The sequence below is a fragment of the Phacochoerus africanus genome, chromosome 15, assembly GCF_016906955.1.
Source record: "Phacochoerus africanus isolate WHEZ1 chromosome 15, ROS_Pafr_v1, whole genome shotgun sequence".
NCBI lineage: Eukaryota > Metazoa > Chordata > Mammalia > Artiodactyla > Suidae > Phacochoerus > Phacochoerus africanus.
Genome location: NC_062558.1, coordinates 121,531,824 through 121,550,236, shown reverse-complemented (window position 1 = coordinate 121,550,236; position 18,413 = coordinate 121,531,824). Strand labels below are relative to the sequence as shown.

General features: G+C 46.4%; 1 protein-coding gene across 3 annotated transcripts in view; it reads right to left on the bottom strand.

The window, feature by feature from the left end:
* RBM20 (RNA binding motif protein 20) overlaps positions 1 to 18,413 on the bottom strand; it is a 206,754-nt gene that overhangs the window by 55,139 nt on the left and 133,202 nt on the right. For 2 of the 3 annotated variants that reach the window (XM_047760977.1, XM_047760978.1), the window contains exons 2-3: positions 2,850 to 3,933; positions 1,108 to 1,169 (exon numbers count right to left, since the gene is read on the bottom strand). In XM_047760977.1, coding sequence (XP_047616933.1) covers positions 1,108 to 1,169; positions 2,850 to 3,933 — 1,146 coding nt within the window. The remainder of the gene's footprint in view (positions 1 to 1,107; positions 1,170 to 2,849; positions 3,934 to 18,413) is intronic. The other variant, XM_047760979.1, reaches the window with a different exon arrangement.

Sequence of the window (18,413 nt, the reverse complement as noted above, 5' to 3'; positions counted from 1 at the left end):
GTTGCCAAGGGGGAGGGCGAGGGAGAGGGATGGACTGGGAATTTGGGGTTAATAGATGCAAACTATTGCCTTTGAAATGGATGAGCAATGAGATCCTGCTGTATAGCACTGGGAACTATATCTAGTCACTCATGATGGAGCATGACAATGTGAGAAAAAAGAATGTATACATATACGTGCGACTGGGTCACTTTGCTATACAGTAGAAAATTGACAGCTATAATGGAAAAAATAAAAATCATTATTTTAAAAAAATCCTTTTGAAGGCTGAGTAATATGCCACTGTAAGTACAGACCACATGCATTTACCTATTCATCTGGCCTGGATATTTGGGTGGCTTCCACCTTTTGGTTATCATGAATAAGAAAGGGAGGCCTTTTGAATGAGCTCATTTCCAAACACTCAACCCCATCCTCTATTCTACATCCCTGGGCCATGGCTCCTCTTTTCTGCGTGGGTTTCCTCAACCCCCTCCTCACTGGTCTCCAGGTGTCTGCCTTTGCCCTCCACCACCTATTCTCTGTACTGAAGCCAGGTTCTTGATCAGTGAAGCCAGGGCACAGCCCTCCTCTGCTAAGCCTTCAAGGTTCCAGTGGTACTCAAATCAAAAGTGAAAGTCTCACTTAACAAGTACCAGTGCTCAAGATGGGGCCCCAGTATTTCCCTGGCTCCTCCCTCCACCCCACCCCCACCCCCGCAAGCCACATTGCTCACACTAATGCTCATCAGAGCATTCCTGGACCACACCAGGGCCTTTGAACATGCTGTTCCTTCTGCTAGGAGTGCATGTCCCCAGACAGCCACAGCTCATTCCACATCCTCCCAGGGTTGTCCTTAATGAGGCCTGAGGACACACACATACATTTCCTGCTCCTGCCCTGATGTAATTTTCTGTCCAGCAACCCACCAGGAATGCTAGATAATTCACTGGTTTATCCCCTGACACACCGCGCTGTCATGAAGTGTAAGCCCCTTGAGAACAGAGATTTGCCTCTTTCGTTCTCTCCTGTTTCCCCAGCACTGGTAACAGAGAAAGACACACAGTAGGTGCTCAGTGAATGTTTGTTGAGTGCAGGCTTAAACCTGTCCTCCTGGATAGCACTTACTTTTCAGAGAAGAGCAGGCATTTCTGAGCGTGTAGCTTCCCTTTTATGTGCAGCTCCCAGTCCTAAGCCAGAAGGAAAGGAAAATGATGGGAAGTAGAACAGAGTCCAGGGGAAAGCAGGGGATGAGGGCAGGCTTCCTTCTAAAGGTACAGAGCACAGAGTGCCCAGTTGGTGGACCAGCCCTGCAGACCCCTCCCCTTCTCCTTCCCAGGCTCCTCCCCCACTCCTGCCTCCCTAGCCAGCCCTCACTCCAGCCAGTGGCTCCCACCTGCACATCCCATGCCTATCTTGGACAGGAGCCAGATGCACAAGTCCTATTCCCTCTTCCCTCTTCCTTCTCAGTGGGTCCTTGGTCCTACCGCACCTCCAATGCATTTCCACATCTCCAAGGACCTGGGAGAATCTACAGGTGGACTCCCAGGGAGTTGCAAAGCCTTAGAATAGGCTTATAAGAGACAAAATCTTCCATCACCTCCCATGTCAGCCAGGCCCCTCCTGAGACAGGAAGTGAGAGGGTGTGTTCCCCAGGTGACGGGGAGACACCTGCGGAAAGTGACCCAAGTAGAGGTGAGTGGCACACTGTGGCATGATGCCCACTAAGCAGGAATCATTGTGCTCAGCAGACAGGATGAGAGGCAAGAGGCAGTACAGCCCAGTGCTTAAGAGGCACACACTTTCAGTCGGATCCATGCTTGAATCTCCACTCTGTCACTTTCTAGCTCTGGGGCCCTGAACAAGTCTTTCATTTCTCTGAGCCCCATTTTTTGCATCTATGAAATGAGTATAATAATTGTATCTACCTTGGAGAGTTACTGCTGACACACAGAAAGGGTTTAACATATGCTAACTATAACCATTATTATTGCTTTAGAATGTTTCACTGAATCATCACTACATTTGGAGAGGAAATTTACATTACCAGGGGCTTTTGTGTGCAGGGGTCCAAAGCATTTTACAACCACTGGGAAGGTGTCATGAGGCTCTATGCCCATTTTGCAGATGGAAAAGCTGAGGCTCTCTATAATAACTTGTATAGGTCCAGCCTAAGGATCACTCTTGCCTGACCCAAAATTCTACTAATTTTTTTTTGTTTTTTCTTTTTAGACTCAGGACGTTCTCAAGAACAGTAGCTTCCTTGTCTACCACAGGGAAAAGCCCTCCTCAAGCAGACAGAGGCTCTAATTCCTGAGTCACTTTTCTGTAACCCAGGTGGGGTCACTTGATCCCTGCTAACCTCAGCTCTCTCATTTACAAACAAGGGTAAGAATCTCTTACTCGTCTTTTGGGGTTTTTTTTGGCTTTTTAGGGCCTCACTCGCAGCATATGTAGGTTCCCAGGCTAGGAGTCGAATTGGAGCTACAGCTGCCAGCTTATGCCACAGCCACAGCAACACAGGAACTGAGCCATGTCTGCGACCTACACCACAGCTCATGGCAACACCAGATCCTTAACCCACTGAGTGAGGCCAGCAATCGAACCCACAACATCATGGTTACTAGTTGGATTCATTTCCACCGCGCCACAACGGAAACTCCTCTTACTCATCTGAAAGCAAGTGACTGGCCCTGATACAATTCTGAAGTTCTTTTTGCTTCTGATACCTAGGGTTTTAATGGCAAAGTTCTGTTACCCAATCCCCAAATGGAACAGCTCCTGGCTGAGGAGAGCAAAAGCCACCAGGCTGTGGTGACGAGCCCGCCCAGACTCCAGCTGTGGCGCCTGGCCAGCCTCAGGTAACTCACCTTCAGATCAAACACCTTCTTGTCGCAGATGCTACAGATGTGCGGCAGGTGGAGGGGGGCCACACCGTGAAAGTCATTCAGCTCCTGCACCTGCAGGGGCCGCATGGACAGCACCGCCTGCTCCTCCTTGGCCCGCCGCCGGGCTCCACTGAAACCCTGTTTGCTGTGGTTGAGCCGACCCCCCAGGGAAGGAGGGGTCCTGTCTGGGGTGGGCTCCTCGGGGTCATAGAGCTCAAAGGGCTGGCTAGGGTGTGGAGGCCACAGGTTGGGGGCTGCTGTAAGATCAGGCTTGCTTTGACCAGAGAATCCGTGGGGGCTCTCCCACTGGCTGTTTGGACCCTGCAGCAGTGGACCTACCTCGCCTTTCAAGCCCCCAGCCGTGTCGGCCGCAAAGGTGCCAGCCACCTGTGACCCTTGGGAGGTGGGTCCGTAGAAGTCCTTGGGGAAGGCAGCTTGGCTGTCTTGCCCTGAGTGGCTGTAGTGCCCTTCATAGGTCACGCTGCCCGAGGTAGAGGCCGAGGCTGGCAGGAAGCTGGCCTGACTGTCAGTTTCAGAGCCATATGCCTGGCCCGAGGTGGCTTTGCCATACTCATAGAAGCCCGCTGCAGCAGGGGCGGGCCCTGTCTTGCCAATGCCCAGGATGACCGCTGGCTGGGCAGGGGTCTGGGGCATGACCCCACTGAAAGGGTGCATCACCATGGCATTGGGGGGCTGGCTGGGAAGGTTCACTGAGGGCCCTGGGCCTCGTGTCTGCCCAGCTGAGAAGGTGATGGCATTAGAGGGAAACCGGGTGCTGGGCACGGTCGTGGCGTGGGGGGGCACCCCCGTGTGGCCGTGGGGGGCGCTGATCATGGACGGATGCCTCAGCTGGTTGAAGAGAGGCTGGGACATGGCCACTTTGGAGAGGACCTGGTTCAGGACCGTGGCGGCCGCAGTGTTGTTGGTGACAGCCGTCTGGGCCAGCTTCAGCCGGTGGAGGGTGAGCTGAGCTTGCAGCTGAGCCAGTTGGAGGCTAGCAGGCGAAGGAAGCAGCGGGTTCGGGTTACTGACAGAGAACGGGGTCTTGTCCAGGAGCTTGGCAGCACTGCGGGGAGACAAAGGTCTAGATGCACAGATGCTTTCCCAAGGGGGTAACAAGCTGTTTGTTCATCTGTGGCCCCTCTTCCGTCCAAACAAGACCTTCCCACATAGGCCCCACGTATAACTGAGTTTGCAGAAATCTGTGCTCATACACATCAATTAAACAATTTGTATTTATTTTTTTATTGTCTTTTTGCCTTTTCCTAGGGCTGCTCCCGCAGCATATGGAGGTTCCCAGGCTAGAGGTCTAATAGGAGCTGTAGCTGCCGGCCTACGCCAGAGCCACAGCAACATGGGATCCGAGCCACATCTGCAACCTACAGCACAGCTCATGGCAACGCCGGATCCTTAACCCACTGAGTGAGGCCAGGGATGGAACCCGCAACCTCATGGTTCCTAGTCGGATTTGTTAACCACTGCACCACGATGGGAACTCCCAGACAATTTTTGAAACTCCAAAAGAAAAATTATCATATGACATAATGTCCAGTCTCATTGGTAATCAAAGAGATACAAGTTAAACAATTAGAAACAAATATTTGCCTAGCAAAGTAGTACATATACAGTACTCAGTGCTGATGAGATAGAGTGGAATGGACATAAAATCAATGACAGTCTAAAAAATTAAACTCATGCAACTTTGTCAAAAGGTAGTCTGGAAATACGTACTCATTATAGCCATATTCTTTGACCCAATAATTCAGTTCTACAAATCCCAAGAAAATAAGCTAAAAGGCAAACAAAACTTGACACCCAAAGATGTTTAATAATACTATGTTATATAAGAGTACAAGGCTGAAAGTTACCAATATCTGATAACAGCAGGGAGGGGAGTTTTAAAAGTGAGTAAATTATGATACATTTACAGAATGAAATGTCACATAAACCATTCACTACCGACGCATAAATTTCTACCTTATTATGTAATATCTAGGACATTCAAAAAAGTGTTCCTATCACCAAGCTTAAGACCGAAAACATTCTATGAGAAAAAGAATGTATATATACATATGACTGGGTCACTTTGCTGTACAGCAGAAATTGACACAACATTATAAATCAACTATATTTTAATTTAAACAAAAAGAAAGAAAAAATTCTGCCAAACTAAATCCCTCTAGGATACCTGCTTTCCCACCGTCGTCATTGCCAATAGTAGACATCATCTTGAACTTGATATGGTCATTGTTTACAAACAAAGACAAATTCGTGACATGAGAAAATCCATATACTCTAATGTTAATTGAAAAAAGTAGTCTTCAGGAGTTCCCAACGTGGCGCAGTGGTTAATAAATCTGACTAGGAACCATGAGGTTGCAGGTCTGATCCCTGGCCTTGCTCAGTGGGTTAAGGATCCAACATTGCCATGGGCTGTGGCTTAGGTCGCAGACATGGCTCGGATCCTGCGTTGCTGTGAGCTGCTGTGTAGGTCACAGATGCGGCTTGGATCCCGCATTGCTGTGGCTGTGGTGTAGGCCAGCGGCTACAGCTCCGATTAGACCCCTAGCCTGGGAACCTCCATATGCCGAGGGAGTGGCCCTAGAAAAGGCAAAAAGACCAAAAAAAAAAAAGTAGTCTTCAAAAAAATTGCACACAGAATGAATTGTGTGTGTATATTTGCACCAAAAAGATTTTCAGCCTTGTCCTCATTTTACATTCAAAAGCAACAAGAATCACATGCCCTTCAGTCCACTCTGAAACCCACTTAGCATAAGAGATAATCAAAGATTTACACGTAACGAATATGAATTTGAGATCAGAGGCAGTGGTGAACTTTCACAGAATCTCGTGGGGGTGTTCTGTCTAACATGCGGCTTTCGTGTGACCTCTGTTGGTTGGTTATGGTGTTTTCTCAACCAAAAATCAGGACCTGTGGACTAGAAAGACGACAGACTTTCCCTAAAACTTTGGGATATGTGTTACCATTGTCAGAGCTGTTTTTGTTTGTTTGTTTGTTTTTTGTTTTTTTGTTTTTTTTGTCTTTTTTGTTGTTGTTGTTGCTATTTCTTGGGCCGCTCCTGCGGCATATGGAGGTTCCCAGGCTAGGGGTTGAATCGGAGCTGTAGCCACCGGCCTACGCCAGAGCCACAGCAACGAACGCCCAATCGTTAACCCACTGAGCAAGGGCAGGGACCGAACCCGCAACCTCATGGTTCCTAGTCGGATTCGTTAACCACTGCGCCACCACGGGAACTCCTGTCAGAGCTGTTTTGTAAGACCTCGTATTTCCTGGTCTCTCCCTTCCAGGGAGTGGGTACAATCAGGAGATGTATTCGGGATGTTGATAAACTGGAATTCTCAGGGCATTTCAGTGGGAAGAATGGGACTGTGCAATTGAGACTGGGATGACCAGGGAGAGCCCAGGTTGTACCTTCTGCATACCTACAGATGTGTGGGGTAGAAACTGCAAAGCTGGGACACTTTAAACAAGGTGTCCACTGTCACAGGCTCTGTACAGTAAAAGTCATGATAATAAAACAAAGGAGAAGGGCAGGGGGTGGGGTAGGCACAGGTGAGGAAAAAAGGGAGATGTGTGGCGTGTCACACCTCCCCCACTTTGGAGACACTTCAAGAAAAGAGAGCATTTGCTTGGGTTTGTGCTCTGCATTGGTCCAAGAGAACGAGGGGAGGCAGCTGAGTGGGAGAGATTCTCACATTCACTGTGACACTGCGGGACCAGTGCTTTGCCTGTGTTATCTCGTTGGACCTCTCCATTGGTCCTATGGGGAAGGTACCTTCACCCTGATTTTGCAGGGCAAGGACCTAAAGCTCGGAGAGATTAGGTGAGCTACTTAACCAATACCCACTGATGATGAGTACAGACCAGGGAATCAAACCCTAGCCAGGCTTTGCGAAGAAGAGAAAGGGACAGGAGGTTCAGGACGCAGCTCCTCAGCCCTCTCTGAGTACATCATCATGGGCTCTATCACTGTTTTGTCCGCGTGTTTCTCACCCAGAACATGAGGCACACCCACGTTCAAATACAAGTACAACACACGTTTCAGAGCCAGACGTAAATAACTTTGGGTTACTCGTTCTCATTCTGTGAGACATCAAGGGTTTGCTCTACGTCATTAAAGAGACAGGACCTTCACCCAGCCCGCAGCCTGGCTGTGCTCCAAGGACAGAAGAAGCTGGCTGCATTTTCAAATATTAAGGGGTTGGGGTGGGTCAAGGTTATAGGGAGTAACAGACCTTTTCTCCCCTGGGTAATTGTACCGGTTGCAGCTAAATCTTGGTGACCCCAGTGTGGCCCAGGCAGAAGTCATGGCAGCAGCAGAGGTGGGGAGGCGCTAACTGTCCACGTGGGTGAGAATATGAAAGGAAGTGAGGACAGTGGAGAGTCTGGTGATAGATTTCTGCTTGTGTAGTATTAAGTAGCTGAGCTTTAGAAGAGCAATTAAGCTTAACTCAAAACCCTGCCCGCACAGGGCCAACCCTTCCTACAGGTTTGTCCCCCATGCAGCCTGTCCTTGCTAACAAGGCGATAATGAGGTGCCAATTTGGTTTCCATGACTAGAGTGAGACAGGGTTGGTTTTGTTTCTCCCAGAGAAGTCAGCTGTATTTTCTAAAACTGTGTTCTGGGCTGGAGGGAGTGCTTGCTGGAGAGTCTGCTTCACTGCTGAAAGGACATGCGAGGAAGAGCTGTCCTTCCAACTAGGAGAGCCAACCTGGCCGGGAGTCTGCAGGTCAGCCATGGGAAACCAGTGCTTTTCCCAGGACGAGCGAGGTTACGGAGGTCTGCTCATTCACCTGCAGTGTGAAATACAAAGTCGGGACTAGATTTTCTCCTGCTCTGCCTAGCAAATCCCTATTGTCCCCAACTTGAATCACCCTTGAGCAGCACTCATTTCACCTGAATCATCAGAACTAATAAATAAAGACCTTTAGATGAAGAAGATCTACATCAGAGTTCCCATCGTGGCTCAGTGGTAACAAACCCGACTAGTACCCATGAAGACTCAGGTTCAATCCCTGGCTTCGCTCAGTGGGTTAAGGATACGGTGTTGCCGTGAGCTGTGGTGTAGGTTGCAGACACGGTGCGGATCCTGACTTGCTGTGGCTGTGGTGTAGGCCAGCAGCTGCACCTCTGATTCAGTCCCTAGCTTGGGATCTTCCATATGCCTCATATGTGGCCCTAAAAAGACAAAAAGAAGAAGAAGATCTACTTCACTCTACTCTTTTTTTTTTTTTTTGTCTTATCTAGGGCCGCTTCTGCAGCATATGGAGGTTCCCAGGCTAGGGGTCTAATCGGAGCTGTAGTCACTGGCCTACGCCAGAGCCACAGCAATGTGGGATCTGAGCCTCGTCTGCGACCTACACCACAGCTCACGGCAACGCCAGATCGTTAACCCACTGAGCAAGGGCAGGGATCAAACCCGCAACCTTGTGGTTCCTAGTAGGATTCATTAACCACTGTGCCATGACAGGAACTCCTACTTCACTCTACTTTTTAAAAGCCTTAAAATTCTTAGCCTATCAGAGTAAATACTTAAAACTCAGGTGCATTTAACAATTATACTTCTGACCCAAAAACCAGAGCACATAGTCTGACACCTTAAAGGCTAAAACTCTTCCTGTCTTCACATGACCTCGGTTTGTCACTGTTATATCACCACCTTGCATTGAAAATAATTGCTTATGTGCCTTTCCCCTTCCATTAAACAAAAGCTTCACCGGGCAAGGGAGCATGTCTTGAAGAGTCTCACATTTTCCCTGCATTCTGCTGCCTGCTTGGTGGCCACTCAGTAACCATCATGAACAGAATGAACAAGGAAGATAATGGACAAATTATAGGAAGGAGATCCTAAAATATACCCAGAAAGCAAATGGATGGTGCTGTTATATACAGCTTAAACTTCAGTCAGGTGCAGAGTCGCCTGCCTGGGGGACTGGATACAATTCCCCATTCCAAAGCAGGAGTCTCAGTACACTCTCCCCCTGTTCAAATCCAGGGTTTGAAATCAAATGGATAATCCTCCTGGTTAGGGTGAATAACGACCCCCCCAAAAAATATTCCTACACCCTCACTCCCGGAACCTGCGAATCTTACCTAACATGGAAAAGGGGACTTTGCAGGTATGGTTAAATTAAGGATATTGAGATGAAGACATTATCCAGGACTATCTGTGTAGGGCCAATAGAATCACAAGAGTCCTTATGTATTAGAGGCAAGAGGATCAGAGTCAGAGAGAAAAGGTATAAGGATGGAAGCAGAGTCAGAGAGGAGAAAAGACGCTATGCTGCTGGCTTGGAAGACGGAGGAAGGGGCCATGAGCCAGTGGTCTCTAAACACTGGAAAAGGCAAGGAAACAAATCTTCCCTTAGAGCCTTTAGAAGGAATCAGCCCTGCTTACACCTTGACAGTGGCTCAGTGACACTGATTTTGCACTTCTGACTGCCAGAACTATAAGAAATTTGTATAGTTGTAAGCTACTAAATTTGTGGTCATAGGGTACAGAAGCAACAGGAAATGAATATAATCTACCAAGAAAATTAGGCGCAAGAGAGGTTTCCATTCAGAGAGGCAGTGGTGGGTGAGGGGACATTAGCTGGATCTTGTCGGTATGAACTCAGGCTCTCAGAGGTCCTGCAGAGCACAGACCATCTGACCCAGGATCTGAAGACCCTCTGGGAACTCAGCCAGGAGCCAGAAACACCCAGAGGTCTCTTTCTTTTCCAAGTCAGATTTCTCTAACCACCTGAAGAGATGGCAACCTGGGAAAGCTTTGCATTGCAGACCCTTAGGGATCAACACAACCACCCCTCTCATCAACAAAGAAAGTGACTTGCCCAAAGCCACAGAGCCCGGATGACATACAGCCTTAATAGAAACCCAGAGCTTTCAAACCAGCTTCTACTGCCTGACAGAATAGCCTTGCCCCCACAAGCTTTAAGTTCCAGAACTATCATCACCAAATTATCAACTCCACCCAATTTATCTATGGTCCCCCCCATGCAAGGCATTGGATAAGCACAGAGGAGATGCAGAGATGCAGGCCCATTCTGGAACCCCTGTCAGCTTCTGAGGTGATGGCAGAGATGCCCCCTTGCCTGGGGAGTGGGTGGGGGGCATGGTTCTATGCCCCTGCCACCTCCTCTCTTCTAAATCTTGTGCAACAGCACTGCCTGCAATCATGGCCAAACCTCAGATCTGGGGCAGAGTGAGAGCACATAACCTGGGCATCTGGGCACAGGGCTAGAATACCCACCACACAACCCCACGGAGAGAGGGCTGGTCCACACTCAGACATGAAACACTCAGCAGAGCCACTCTGATTCACCCAGCCCCCCAACTCCCCACCAGCCAGGCTCACCCCCCTCAGGGCAGAGGTTTCCTTTCTGAGCCATTAATTGTTACAAAGAATTCACAGGGCATAACTGCATTTAAAACTCTGGTTCCCTGCTCATTTAGAAATTTTTTTTTTCAATTAAAGTAGCATTTCTCTCAAGAGTTTTCAAAAGCAATTACACATAAAGGAGAATGAGTTGGCTTTACAATGCCAGAAGATTTAGGAGATCCAGATGAAAACTGTTTCTAATGGTTTAATTCCATAGTGTGGAAAGGACGTGGAACATATTGCATCCCCTGGGCGAGCCGACAGCTGTCTGGGCTTGATAACGCCCACTATTCGCCCCAAAGCTCTTTCACATTTTGTTCTGAGTCCCTGGCAGGATGGGAGGAGGGATTAACATATGGGCACAAGAAGTAAAGGCACTAACCTTCCTCAGTTCCAGTCAGGGTGCTGGAAATTCAGCAAGATTTTTGTGACATCACCCATCCCACTCTGAAGGGACGGGAGGGTCCCCACCCCACAGGCTGGGGCCATGGGGGTCTCTGCTCTGAAACGACTCCAGCAAAGGGGCCAAGAATTTGATTCAGCCCAAAGGCACCGAACATCGATATACTCAGAAGTGGCTCTGTGGTGGGGACACAGAGATGGAAAAAGAGAAACCTTCCCAAGAGACCACAGGGGAGCCTGGTCGACACAGAGAGTGATGAACGTTCCGACGGAGGTAAGCACAAAACAGCAAGGCACAGGAGGAAGTGGTTCAAGCCTCAGATGTTTCAGAGAAATGTAATAAGTCAAAGAAAAGGTCAACTCAAGGGCTGTCCCCTGAACTCTGAACAAAAACTTACAAACATTCTGGGTTTGTTAATCCACCTACCGATGCAAACAGGCATCAGCTGTTGGGGAAGGGCAGCTGTAGGGTGAACTGTGGTCAGGGACCTGACCTCCATCTGCCTGTTGCTGGTTGTGCGATGGGGGAAAGTTGCTTAATTTTTCCAGTCCTCGGAATTTTCTCATCTATAAAAGGGGAATAGTCATCTCCATACATGTGACCCAGCCCACCTGGTCAGAGACCCCTGGCCACAGTGATTGGCTCAGAAATGGAGCTGGAACCATCAGGAGACAATGGTCATCTTGTCAGGCCACACCAGGGTTTCTACTGGCTGAATTTAAGCCACCCCTTAAGGACAGCCTATCTAAGAAGAAAGCCCAGCCAAAGGCACTGGCCTGGAGATGGGCACAGGCCACTCCTAGATGCCCTACAAGGATGCCTCCAGCCTGCTTTCCCTGCATCTGCTTGGACTTTTCCTTACATGAACCAATGTATTTCCTTTATGTGCCTAATAAAAATAAGAGTACACAAAGAAAGCCAACCTGGAGCTCCTGTTGGGGCTCAGGGGAAACGAATCCAACTACTATCCATGAGGATGTGGCCTCCCTCAGTGGGTTGGGGATGTGGCATGCCGTGAGGTGTGGTGTAGGTTGCAGACGTGGTTCAGATCCTGCCTTCCTGTGGCTGTGGTGTAGGCTGGCAGCTGTAGCTCCAATTCAACCCCTAGCCTAGGAACTTCCATATGACACTGGTGCGGCACTGAAAAAAAAAAAAAAAAGAAAGCCAACCTACTTGAACCACCCGCATGTAATTTGGACAGTTCTCTCCATGGCCCCACGTTGACTCAAGAGTTCCCTGTCATGCCACAGCTTCCTGAGCAGAGCGACTAAGTGTAAGGACCGGCAGCTTCAGGCAAGGGGTCACTGCAAGGGAAGTGGGACCTGGGTGGAGTAGGAGCCCCATGCTGTGGTCACAGAGGGTCCCACAAGGGCGTGGGCTACACACCTTTCTACAGGTTTGGAGAGCCGGCTCTGGCCACACAGGTGCTCCTATGAGAGGGGACATAATCCTCACCTGGGGCAGTTTCTAAGTAACACCTTTCATTTCTCAGCCCTTAACAAGCCAATTTTGCTGTTCTAAGAACTGGCTTTATTATACAAGGCATTTGTTATTTCCCCAGGAGAAGAAGCTCTTTATTACAGGTACAAACAGTTCTCGTCTTTTTTCAGCTGGAGGAGAGCTAAGTATACAGGGAGTAAGTATATACTGGGCTGTGGGCTGCCCTGAATAAACCAGGAGGAATCTGGCATTCTGGGTTCCAGTCCTAACTCAGCACTTGTCAGCTGTGTCACCGTGGACTACAGACCTTACCTCCCTGAGCCTCAGTGTCCTCATTTAGTAAAAGAGAAGTCACAGTCTTTCCTGGGGTTCAGTAAGGAGTTGTCAAAACGCTCTGTAAACTATTAGATCTAAAAGTGTAGCAATGACTGGGAAATTATTGGGGAAAAAAAAAAACACATTTTCTGTGTGATCACAACACACCCTTCCCTTTCAGAAACATTCCTCTGCAGAAGTGATATTTGTCACTCAGGTCCTTGTAGACCATCTCATTGCCACTAGGATTCAGGGTAGAAGGATGTAAAATCGATTCAGCCATATTAATGGAGTACCAACCCTACCAATGTGATTATGCTCTGCATGGCAGATGGGGGAGGGGGCGGGCAGGGATGGGAAGGGGCATTGCCCAGAGGCTAAGGGCACAGGTTTCAGAGTTCATGCTGAGCTGGGTATGAATTCCCGCTTGCCATGCATCAGCTGGTGCCTGTGGGCAAACAGCCTCAGAGTCCTCATTACTAAAGCTTTAGGTTTGATCTGAGAGTTGGTTATATCTCAGCTTTAGGTTTGACCTGAGAGTTAAGTGGCCAGGTAGACATAAACTAGTCCACACAGCTCCTCCACACAGTAAGCATACACCAAAGCAATGGAGCAGCAACCATCACTACCAGCCTTCTTAACACTGTCACTGTCATTGCCATTACCATTACCACCACTGCCACTGGTGGAATCACCATCAGGACAAATGGCAGGTGAGCTCTGCAAAGCCTGGGAGATGAATTTTCCTTAGAGGAGACAGATGACAGAAAATGCAGAGATGTGAACAGAGAAAGAAGGGAAGTAAAACATAAGGGGGGGGGCCATCTGCTGGGAGAGGAGGGAGCAGGGGTGGGGACTGGGACTTGGGGGGGAACAGAGTTCTCACAGCTGCTTGGTGAACCGCTAAGTAGTCAACAATAGATTAAAGGCCATGAAGTTACGCAAAGATGCAGCTGAACTTCAGAGGTACGAATGCGTGGGGACTCACAGCAAGCTTTTCCCTGGTAACATCTGGCCACCCAGAAGCTGAAGCCAAGAAGCACAGCCCAGAGCGAATGGTACCCACACCAACTGGTGGACTGGTCACATTTCCAGTAAGCACCATACCTTCCAGAATAATCAGAAATTTCAATTCACTTCCAGTTCAACTCAGTTCCCTTTCCAGGCCAAGCAGTGAATATGCCATTTCTTATGTGAAGAGAGCTCAGGACCAGGCAAGAGAAATGTTTTCAGGTTTGTTCACACCTTACAGAGCAACCAAATCAAATCAAGTGCAATGATCAAGGTCAGGGCTTGCTGGGTCCTGCCCTTCCGTTGCCTCCTGGGAGCTGAACCTCAAATCGCAAATTCTAAACTCTGCCGTAACTCTTAAAAACTAGGTCAGGGAACAGTCCCTAAATGTCAGGTTACAAAGATGATGATAATGCTATCACAGTAATATTGGGGCTGAAGTTCAAACTGTAGCTCGTTATCACAAATCTTGAGAGCAAGAAGAGATCTCAGAGACCACAGAGCGGGAACCCACTTATTTTTTGGAGGAAAAAAAGTGAAACACAAAGAAGCAATCCAATCCCATGGCGAGATAGAAGGTCCTCGAGAGACTCTCATGCTAAGTGAGGTAAGTCAGAGAAAGACAAATACCATATGATATCACTCATATCTGGAATCTAATATATGGCACAAATGAACCTTTCCGCAGAAAAGAAACTCATGGACGTGGAGGAAAGGGGGAGGGGTTGGGAGTGGGATGGACTGGAAATCTGGGGTTAATAGATGCAAACTATTGCCTTGGGAATGGATAAGCAATGAGATCCTGCTGTACAGCACTGGGAACTATACCTAGTCCCTTATGATGGAGCATGATAATGTGAGAAAATAGAATGTATACGTGTATGCGTGACTGGGTCATCTTGCTGTATTGTAGAAAATCGACAGAACACTGTAAACCAGCTATAATGGAAAAAAATAAAAACCATTAATAAAAATTTTTTTTCTCAAAAAAAAAGAAGAAGGTCCTCATCCCTTGGGGCTAATGTAGCCTCCATGGCGGATGGGTCCCCATCAACATTCACCAGGGGAGTATTTTCCTTTGGAGGAGAAGAGTGAAATCATACCCTTTTTTGACAGTGTTGTCTTCCGGGCAACAACAGGGCTCCTGGATTATCACTAGAGAGGCCTCAGTGACTAATTTTGAAAACACTGGGTCAAGGCTGGCGTTATCCCATGTTTGGGTTTTAGCCATGACATTACCATACAATGATTCATGTCACCATGACACCTCTTGGAATGATTCCTAACAGCAACAATAATCCTGTTATCTCTCTTGCGTTTTGTGTTTTTCAGTTGGAGTGTGAGTAAGTGTTTTCACCTCATTAGCTCTCTGACCTCTAGGACAATCATACGGGTAGGTAAACCAAATATGACCATTTCCAGTTTATATTAAGAGAGAGCGTGAGACCAAGAAAGGGCAGATGACTCACCTGAGAGCATCCAGCAAATAAGGGACTGGCAGGGACCTGAGGATCTTTTCACTGTACAGCCAGTGTTCTGTCATCTGTTCACATATTCATTAAGGGCAGACTTCTAAAACCACATTCTTGCACCTACTTCCTTGGGTGCAATTTTTTTTAGGGGGGGGTATGTGTTTGCTAAAGTTACTAAAATATAATTTCCTTTATTTTGTGGGTTTTTTTTTTTTACCTCCCAACTTGTTACAGTGTTTTCTCTTATTTTTTTCCAGCTCTATGGATATATAATTAACATTTAACATTGTATAAGTTTAAGGCGTACCTGTAACACCTTGATATATGTATATATTGTGAAATGATCACCACAATAAGTTTAGTTAACGTATGGACAACATGATTTTAAAGAACACACTCGATATCAAGTCACCAGCTTTTTGATCCATTGTATTCTACACCCCTTCCCTTTAATCAGTCAGAATAAGGTTTCCAGAACCAGGGGACCAAAGGGCAGCTAGTGATTTGATTTTTTTTTTAACTAGACAAGAGAGGGCCTGCCTTTCCTGCCAGAGTTATTAGAAGTGGTCAAAATGTGCAAAAGAGAACTGGTAATGCAGCAAATCCAGAGAAAAGAATATACATCCCGCCAGGGTCTTAACAGGAAAAGACTTAGAGCAAAGACAGAATTAACGTCAATGTCACCACCCAGAACCATAAATTAGCTTTGTTTTCTTCCTTCTGGACCAATTTGCTTTCTTTAAAATATCCTTTATTTTGTAAAACGATAGTATTATAGGGGTGATTTATTTTTCATATTCATATTTGTTTTGCTTTGAATTTTAAAACTGAAAATCCAAAGAATGTAACAAATACATATTAATTGATGGCCCACCACTTCAAATGAACAAATGTTACTATTATGGTCATTTTTGCCCCCCAGTACTTTGTATCAAAAAATCAAATAAAATTATACAGATAAAGTTGAAGTTCCCTTTGAGACTCCACCTAGTCTGATTACACCCTCATGTCTCCAGTAACATCCACCTGTGGTGTGTGTCTATTTATCTACAAATCTGTCTGTTCACCTATGGACAGAAAGAAAAGGTTTACAGAAAGAAAAGGTTTAAAAGGAAGAGACTTTGTCTATAGGTGCATGTGCTCATAAAATAGCATGTAAGCCTGGTTTCAACAAAGTTTCTCTTAAAGAAACAAATGCATAGTCTTCCAAGTTTCTTTCACACACTAAAGATTGCAAGCAGCGGGGTGGAGTGATGGGGTGAACAAATGAGCCAGCTAGAAATCAGAAGACCCAGGCCTGGTTCACAGAGCTACTATTTACTCCCTGTGGGATTGTATGTCAGTCAACTTCCCTTTTTTTTTTTTTTTGGCAAATAAGAGAGCTGGATGAAAGTATCCCCAAGGCCTTTTCCACCTTTGAATCTGACGACTCGAAGGTTTAATTTCTTCATTTGTCAAACTGAAATAATAATGTCCACCCTGCTAGCTGTTATAAAGATCAAATATGATGTACAGGTGTTTTGTAAAGCATAGCGATCATGATAATAATTATTACAGTTGAATAATACTAAATAATAATTATTATTACTACTCACAAATTAAGCTAGTTTTAAGCTCCTGGGAATGCTTTTAAAAAAACTATTGTCATACTACTATTGTTACATATATCTTGGTCCAGACAGATGTGTTGCAGTCCAGCCAGTATGAAATAATTTAAGTTGTTCTAACCCTGTTCTCTTGGGCAGGCAGTTCTGCACAAAGAGAGGCTCTCAACTCTCTCCAGGAAGACTTAATGGATGAAAAACTAACAGTGCCTCGCTGTAAGACTGCCTTCCTCTACAAAGGCATGCCACAGACAGAACTAGGCTTTCACAGGAAAATGCAGCTCAAATCCACGTGGGGATGGAACCAGTGTGCCTGAGACACAACTCTGCAGGAGATTCATGCAGAATTTCACTGGTTTTGTGCAGGCTAAAACGGAGGGTGGGGATTTGACCTCTGCAGTTAGGAGAGGTTGTTCTGTTTTCTCAGTAACATAAGATATGGTGACCTCTCAACCCATAAACTCTTCCCAGGAACATCGGGGTCTTTTGAGATGGAAAAACAAGCCGTTCAAAATGTATACTTAACAACTGCTCTACAAGTTTTCTAAGAAGCCAAATGTTAATGTTTACACATGCAAATGAAATATTTAGGGGTTTATAGACCAACAGAGCCCAGTGAAGGACACTGTGCACACAAATACAAACGCCTTTGCATATACGGTTCCCTTGCCCAGGACAACCTCCTCTCTACTCCCCCTCACCCATGTAACTACCATACTTCAACATGCAGCTTAGATGGCACCTCCTCCAGGCAGCCTTCTCTGACTCCTGCCCCCTTCTAGTGTGTACTGGTGCCTCTTCTGTGATTCCCCATAATGCTTTGCTGCTCCACTAAGCTCAATTACACTTTCTTCTAATTCCTACCACCTTCCCTAGCAACTCTCTACTCAACCACTTGTCTGATGTCTTCACACCCTGATCATTTTGAAGGCAGGAATTACGTATCCATTTCCTATCAGAGTTCCTGGCACACAGTAAGTGTGTGGAACCAATAAACACATCTATACACATACACACCCGCTCTCTGCATATGTGTGTGGGTATAATAGCTGTGTATCACATTCTCAATTTGTTTTCCTAGCTTAATGTTCCATGTGTACATTGCTAAGAGGCTTTGAAGAAGCAGCTCCGTGGAGAATATGGATTAGATTCAGTCTTTGAACACTGTCAAAATTATGTAAACACCACCAACCACATCGAGTATAAAATTCTAAAATATTCAACAAACAGACTCATTGCCACATTTTTCCTTTTAATTAAATCTAAAGAAAAATGCAATTTCAATGTGTGATCTGAGGCGATATAAGCATCTAATCTACATGATTCTGAGAAGAAACACATGCTCTAAGAAAGGTCTCCGGTTCTCTAAACTTTATTTTTAGTAGTTTATATCTCTGAGATTTTTCTGGTAAATGTACAAGGACGGTTAGAAAACTCAAGCCAAGTTTAAATCAAATAAAATTTTAGATTAATTTTAAAGAATTTAAATTCTCAATCAATAGAGTTGGTCTTTTCCTAGAATTACCTGACTCTTACCTGGACATTTTAATCAATGAGATTAAAGCCAAATATTAGGAGTCCATATAACATTGAAAAGACAGTGTAGGGTATTTGGGGAGGAGGCCAGGAGAGACACTGTTTTGGTTGTAAGCAGACCCGCTTCTTAGAGAGGCTCTGCCACCAATAACTGGACATCTTATTGCAGGCAATTCACCCTGCAGATCTTAGTTTTCTCATCTCTGAAATGGGAGGATCCGACGAGACAAGATTTAAGGCTCCTTTATGCCCTGTGATTGTAGGCTGGTGGGTGTTTTCCTAAAGCTGTTATTTATGACACATGGAAAAATTGGGGTGACCTGGCCATAGTGTAGAGATAGATTTCAGCCCTGGAAGATCT